This window comes from Rhagoletis zephyria, unplaced genomic scaffold, assembly GCF_001687245.7.
Source record: "Rhagoletis zephyria isolate East Lansing unplaced genomic scaffold, Rhagoletis_zephyria_1.1 Rzeph_scaffold_00065, whole genome shotgun sequence".
NCBI classification, from domain to species: Eukaryota; Metazoa; Arthropoda; class Insecta; order Diptera; family Tephritidae; genus Rhagoletis; species Rhagoletis zephyria.
Window position 1 is genome coordinate 531187 of NW_016157149.1, and position 8149 is coordinate 539335.

The following is an 8149-nucleotide window of genomic DNA, read 5'->3' on the forward strand; positions in this document are numbered from 1 at the left end:
TGAAGCTTGCTGTAATGCCAGAGCTGCTCAAAGACTCTATGCAGAGCGATACCCCAATCGTCGGAATCCGGGTCGTGAAGTATTCGCCCGGACCCATAGAGAAGTATATGAAGGTAAGTGATTTTTACACCTTTATTGTTTGGTTGCTTGTTAACTATCATTTTTCACTTTTTTAAGGTCGCATACCTGGAAAGCGTGGCGGCGAAACAGGACGTCCTACTTATAAAGATTTGTTATCACTACTACCCAATGGCGTAGCCAGGGGAGGGATTTAGGGGGGGATAGATTCTCCCCCTTCGTCGGTGAAATTAAACTTTTTTTTGAATTAACAACACAATACTATTTTACCCCTCCGATTTATAATTTTTTTATATCAGACTGATGACAAATTATCTTTTAATGAATATATAAAATTATCGGTTGGTGGATTATGTATTTGAATATTTGCGAAATCCACTATTTTGCTTAGTTCCCCACAGTATTGGGAAATAATCTATAATCTATACAAAAACTGTACTTTTCGACTGTAAATTGTATCGACTTTTAATTTGCTCATATGCATGTATGCATACATAGATTCCCTTCAAGACCAATGATTTGATGGTATTCACGGGAAAGTTCATGTAGGTACATTTACATATTTTACACTTTTAACATAAATGTCAGGCAGATATTTTAAGATACACTTCTTAACAAACAAATTTTTTTAAGTTATTATGAATGGATGAAAGAGACATCTTCTTTGAATTCAGTACTAAAACTTGACATATCAAGTGCTTATCAAAACTTTGTACATGTTAACTAGATTCGCCATTTATTTTAAAATTATATAATTTTAATTCTTTGTTTTGTTTTTAAAAATGCAGTTTACACTTTAACAAAACCCGTATAAATCCAAAGTTTAATCTTTGCGCAACATTAAAAAAATCAACAAACTTTCGTAAAGCTTTTTAATTAGATTTCCTATAAATACATATTTTGAGTATGCAGTTTTGTAGCCCGATCAATTCAAATAAAGTGCAAGTTTAAAATACATACATAGCTGCGCTTATCGTTGATTTTTATTTATTTATTTATTTTTTATTTTTTGATGAAGGCTGTGCCTATTTTCTTCATTATAAAAATCGTCGAACATACTTAGATAATATGGAAGAAAGTTACCGACATCGTCAAAAATATGCTATACATCAACTGTAAATCACAGCTACTTTAAATTTGCACTTTATTGGACTAAAATTGAATGAACTAAAAAACTGCAAAATATTAAGAGATAAAATTGAAATAAAAAGTCCGAAATTTTTACGAAAGTTTGTCGATTTTTTTTAATGTTGTTCACAGATTAAACTTATTTTCATTTAGTGTTTGTTAAGGAATAAAATATATTTTTATAAACAAATAATTCAAATTAAAATATAATAAAATAAATAGTCAAATCTAGTCAATATGTGAGTGTCGTAAAGTTATGATATTAAAGAATATCTCTTTCTTAATTAACGATGACACGGTTTCTATATGAAGCTGATTTCGACATTTTGTTTTAATAAAATTTAGTATCGAAAATATTCTTTCAAAACTTGCCTAGGATTGTGATATAATGGTTCGTTTAAAACCTTTTTTGTGCGCCCGGAGTGCTTAAAATATTGGGAATGACGATACTTTGTGTTTCAACACCACGCTTAGCTGTATCAATAACGTCCAAGATTGCATTTGGATCTAATCCCCTATCGCGCAATTGTGACTCTAGATTTAAAATAACCTCAGATGCGATTTTAAATTTCTCAGTTCGCAGTTCATTATCTTCATAAACGTCATTCTCTTGAAGATTTTTTAAATTGGTGCTCACATATTTCGAGTAATCCAGGGCATTAGGGTTAAACGGAAACAAGCCGGATTTACGAAAACCATTTCGTATGGTTTGAGCCAAATTTTCAGAAGTTTTAAGTCTTTTCTAACATTGGACAAAAATGTTTCTTTGGGAGAATCTCGCTTAAATTTTCTATTTGCCATTGCCGTAGATATTGTTTCCAATTCAACTTGAGCGGTTTAAATACACTTACATCCGCTGGTTGCATAATATGCGTTGTATTTGGTGGTAGTGCATAGAGTACAATTTGGTGCTCATTGCAAAATTCAATTAACTCCATTGTTAAGTGCGACTTATGTCCATCGATAAACAAAATCACCGGCCTTTTGATGTTTTTAATATTCAGGTAGTTATGGAATCCATTACCCACATATTCAAAAAATGTCTCGCTTCGCATCCATCCGCTTTCAGACCGGCCGAGGATCCAGTTTTCAGGCATACTATTTATTATATCTCTTGGTGGTCTTAAATATGGAAAAATTACCATGGGAAGCATTTCTCCATTGGCACAAATTACCTCCAGCACGGTTATCGTTTCTTTCTCAGATGCCATTTTTATTTCATAGACATTTTTGAAGCCTTTCGGAGCGATGACTTTGCCAGATTTGGGACACATTGAGAAACCGCTTTCGTCACCATTAAATATGCGCGATGGATCATCCAAAATGTCTTCCATATCATTATTCAAAAGGTACTCCTGTAATTCTTTGGACCATTTTCGTATATACGCTTACGTGACCAAAGCTCTTCCTTTGGAGATACTCTCAGCTTCTTTTCTACTAAACAACTGTTTCTTTTGAAAAAAAGCTTAAGCCAAGTTCTGCCTGGTCTACCGTCTTTGAATGGGGTTTTTCGCTTGGAATCGACAATAATCTTTTGAACTGTATTCAAGAGATCAGCCCTATTCAACGGAAACCCGCATTTGCAAATGTTCATGATCCAATTCGTTATTTTCAGTTCTTCCACTTCTGATAAATACGACTCGTGCCCTAATTTTACAACACCTTCAGGAACTCTTCCAGTAATCCTATCATGAAGTGTGGACTTTGGTATTCCATATTTTTAAGCGGCAGCTCTCAAACATAGGATCCTGTTTCGGATTTCGCAAAGAGCCTTCTCTAATTTTTCCTTGTGAGGAATGCTTACAGATCTTTTACTCATCTGTTGAAAATCAAAACCAAACTTTCTAACTTTAATCTCTTATAAATTTCTAAATAATGTTTAATACATTAGAAAAAAAACCGCGATGTGTCCGATTATTAAATTACGCGGTGGTTGTATTGCTTTAATACTCGGACGACATGTCCGATTATTGAAAGCACTAAAAAAAATGACATTAATGTTCGGATAAGTTTTATTAAGTATTTATTTTATTACTTCGACTTTAGTTTTTAAATTATTGTTCTTTATCACATAACACAATAAATCACAAAACTTTTGACATTTGAAACTATTTTACTGTCAAATACTTACCATTTAAGTTAGTCGCCAAAGCAAAAGAAAAATTTGCAAAATAGATACTGCGAATAACTTTTCATAAGATCACAGTCTGAATTGTGTAAACAATGGCTCATTCAAAACAATTTTTTTTGTTATTGACAACGACAGTGGGCCTGCTTAAAACGGCACTTCAAAGTAAATCATGCGATATTTCGTTTGCTTGCTTTTGCAAGTAAAACCCAATCCAAGCAACGCAGCTCAGCGCAAGTTGACANAAAAAATTGCAAACCCATCAAAAATTGCAAAAACGAAAACCACTGACATTAACCCTCTACTGGGAAATAAGTTTGCGATTCTGGACAATGAATGTGACAAAGAGCCGAATGAAGTTTCTAAAGCCAAACCCAAACCGCCCCCAATTTATTTACGAGAGCAAAACTGTAGTGAGCTCGTGAATAAATTAACTCAGCTTATTGGAGACAATACGTTCCACGTAACATCAGTTACCAAGGGCAATATTAAAGATACCAAACTTCAGATTCTAACTGAAGAAAATTACCGGTTGGTAACCAAACACCTTAATGAAGATAAGAAAAACTTCTATACGTACCAGCTCAAAAGCAGCAAAGGACTGCAAGTAGTAATAAAAGGTATAGAATCAAGTGTACCCATTGCTGATATTGCTCATGCTCTAGAGAAGGCATTATCAACAGAGCAAAAATCGCTCAGGCTATGTTTAAGGTAGAACTTAAGCCAGAAACAAAGCCAATGAATAAAAACGCAGTTCACCCAATCTACAATCTACGATATCTTCTACACCGAAGAATAACAGTGGAGGAGCCGCACAAGCGAAACGGTCCCGTACAGTGCACAAATTGTCAAGAATTTGGGCACACCAGAACATACTGTACCTTGCGCCCAGTGTGTGTTGCCTGTGGCGACCTTNGTGTGTGTTGCCTGTGGCGACCTTCACGCTTCCGCTTCTTGCAAGGCTATCAAAGATTATGTGACTGTAAAGAAATGCAGTAATTGCGCAGGTAACCACACCGCCAATTATAGGGGATGCCCTGTGTACAAAGACTTAAAGTCTCGCATGAATCAGCGCAACACAGCCGTACGCTCTTCCACCACTCCAATTAGCTCTTATAAATACCAACACCTCACGCCATCAACCACTACACCAGGAGCCTTTTTTGCCAATGCGCAGCGAGTTCCCAACGTTTCTTTTGCCGACGCGTTAAAACTACAAACGCAGCCAAGCACGGCGAAATCAAACTCCAATCAAGAAACATTTGCAAATATTCAAAGGAATAATACTGAGCAAATGCAGCCGAACCCCCCTACTTGTGGCATAGAAGGAATGATATTGAATCTTACTCATTGTATGACTCAATTCATGTCTACTATGCGAAATATGATTCAAGACCTCATAAAGGCTCAAAACTAATTGTTGCAAATTTTAGTGAGTAAAAAATGAGTGAATTGAAAATTTGCTTATGGAATGCTAACGGTGTAAACCAGCGTAGATTAGAACTCAGTCAATTTCTCACTGAATACAACATAGATGTTATGCTACTGTCCGAGACACATTTAACAAATAAATATAATTTCTCCATACCTGGGTACAAATTCTATGCCACAAATTACCCAGATGGTAAAGCTCATGGAGGCACAGCGGTGCTGATTAGAAATCGTCTAAAGCACAATATTCTAGAGTCAAAAGCAACAGCCTGTCTGCAAGCAACTACCATATGCTTACGAAACCGCGACCGAGACTTGAATCTATCGGCTATTTATTGCCCACCGCGATTTTTAATTTCTGAAAATGACTTTAAAGATTTCTTTGATAGCCTGGGTAATAGATTCCTGGCAGGAGGCGACTTCAACGCAAAGCATACGTACTGGGGATCACGCCTTATTAACCCAAAAGGGCGGCAGTTATACAATACCATTATAAACAGGCACAATAGACTAGAGGTCACATCTCCTGGTAAACCTACTTACTGGCCTACCGATATAAAGAAGATACCAGACCTAATAGATTTCGCAATTACAAGAAACATATACAGAAATAACATAACAGCAGAAACTCTACCTGAACTATCATCCGATCACTCCCCTATATTAATAAAACTATATGAACAGACCCAAAATATCGAAATTGAGCCTCGTCTAACTTCAAATAACACCAACTGGCTTAAATATAAAAAGTACATCAGTAGTCACCTTAAATTAAACGCTGCACTTAACTGCGAGCGTGATATAGACTCCCTTGTTGAACATTTTAAAGAAACCTTTACTACAGCCGCTGGCCTGGCAACACCAAATCAAGTCCAAGTACCACCTACGCATACATCAGTTACAAATACCGAAATAGAAAAACTTGTGGCAGAAAAGCGGCGCCTAAGAAGACAGTGGCAGAGCCATCGCTCACCAACCTCACAGCTACTGTATAAAGCTGCCAGTAGAAAACTGAAACAAGCACTCAAACGTGCAGAGGATCGCAACTTGCAAAGGTACATTAAGAAGCTTTCCCCGAATTCTACTGGAAGATACTCTCTATGGAAACCAGTGGCTACATAAATGCCAATTAGGAACCAATGTGGAACCTGGGCTCGTAGTGAGCAGGAGAGAGCCGAGTGTTTTTCACACCATTTAAAGAATGTGTTTCAGCCAAACTGTCCAACGAACAACTTCAGGCTGCCACGGCTAACCAAAAATACAAATGAGCTATACACACCTAGCAAGACGAACTCTTTAGAAGTAAAAGCTATAGTAAAGCAGCTTAATCCAAAGAAATCGCCGGGTGCTGATTTTATAACTCCGAAAATGCTAATAGAGCTACCGAATGTTGCACTAGCAATTCTTTCTGACCTTTTCAACGCTATCCCCAAATTCGGTTACTTTCCGAAATCATGGAAAAGGTCGAAGATAATCATGATAGCCAAACCTGGAAAAGACGCAACACAGCCGTCCTCATACAGACCAATAAGCTTACTGCCCTGTCTTTCCAAAGTATTCGAAAAAGTACTCCTATCAAAGATATCTTCCCTTTGTCCATGAACGCAATTTAATACCAGCACACCAATTTGGCTTCCGAGAAAAACATGGTACAATTGAACAAGTTAATCGAATTACAAATGAAATCAGAAGGGCATTTGAGCTCAGAGAGTACTGCTCTGCAATTTTCCTCGATGTGGCACAAGCATTCGACAAAGTGTGGCACGACGGTCTTATATATAAAATTAAAAAATTGTTGCCGCCGGAATTCCACAAAATATTTGAATCATACATAACTAACAGATTATAAAGTACTTGTATATAATACAGTGATTAAGCCTATATGGATGTATGGTATTCAACTGTGGGTTACGACCTGTGCAACCAACATTCCAATCTAAAACGCTAAGGGCCTTAACGGGAGCACCGTGGTATGTCCGCAATGAAAATATACATAGAGACCATGGTATACCGATGGTTAAATCTGTAATCGACAGCAGCAGAGAAAAATACAAAATAAAACTGCGTAACCACCCAAATCCACTGGCAAGTGGCCTGTGCAACACAACAAATATAACACGCCTGCGAAGAAGAGATCTACCAGCCTTTAATTGAGCGACGTTAAACCAAGAGGGCTCAACCGTAGGGTTTGAGCTACATTATTGTAAAATTAGACGTAAGATTTTTAAACTTGTTGTTAGGCTTAATAGATGTAAAATAAGCAGATCCAACAAATAAATGCACGAATAATAAAAAAAAAATATAATTTTATAAAAGCAAATATAAAATATATATAAGTATAAGGAACTTATCAGCGATGCTGAATATAATTTCAAAAATATTGGATTCGATATGTATGTATTATTTTACTCTGCTATGTATGTATATTAGACTGCATCACTCCTCATACAAAAAAAAAATCGGTACTATTTTTCCATTGGAATTATAAAATCTGTTATATTTTAAGACGTCCACCAAAATATTTCGAAAAAATATTAAGATTTAAGTGAGCTGGACCAATTTCAAAATACCTCCAAAAATGGAGTTTTTTATTTCATTTCATTTATTATAAAATATAACATTAGCACAATAAGATCCCAATGATATTTTATAGTACAACTGCAACTTATAATAAAGAATTACAATATGTTAATGTTTAAAATTAAGTAATATATAGGGTCTATGAAATAACTCCCACGAAATAAGTCCCACTTTTAAAAACGAAATAAGTCCCACCAAAAATTGCTATTTTGAAAGTGGGAGTTATTTCGTTTTTAAAAGTAGGACTTATTTCGTCAATTGGTGGGACTTATTTCGTTACGCGTTTTTATTTTAAGTGGGACTTATTTCGTTTTGAATGGGAATAAATTCGTTTTGTAAAGTGGGAGTTATTTCATACCCCTAAATTTATATTTTGGGTGGGATTTATTTCGTTTTAAGTGGGACTTATTTCATTTTCATAATTTTGCATTTTAAGTGAATGCTTAATAATTTTTGCCGTTATTTGTTGCTCTTCACGTTGTTTCTCATTGAATTTCATAATGTTCTTTTTGTTGCTTTTTAAAAAAAATTTATTGTATTGTAGAATATGCTTTCGAAAAGTTCCGTTATTTCTTGCTCTTTACGAAATGAATGGTATTGTTTCAAATTTGTTGTTAAGTGTGCTAGTTTACAAGACCTTATCATTATATTGATTAGTTAAGTTTGTGAATTTCAATAGTGAACATGAGTGTGACATACGAAATAATTGCAGGGAAGAGGAGTAACAGCAAGCTTCTTTATATTTTTTTTGAGAAACAATTATATATTAAAAAGTGCACTAAATTAGAAAAACATTTTTATGTT

At 35.3% G+C, this 8149-nt stretch overlaps 1 protein-coding gene across 1 annotated transcript; it reads right to left on the bottom strand.

Moving 5' to 3' along the window:
* Positions 1-1603: 1603 nt before the first annotated feature.
* Positions 1604-2540, bottom strand: LOC108371207 (uncharacterized). Its single transcript, XM_017626716.1, has 2 exons — positions 2058-2540; positions 1604-1948 (listed from the first exon to the last, which is right to left on the bottom strand). Exons 1-2 carry the CDS (start codon positions 2538-2540, stop codon positions 1604-1606), a joined length of 828 nt encoding a protein of 275 aa, XP_017482205.1.
* Positions 2541-8149: the final 5609 nt, after the last annotated feature.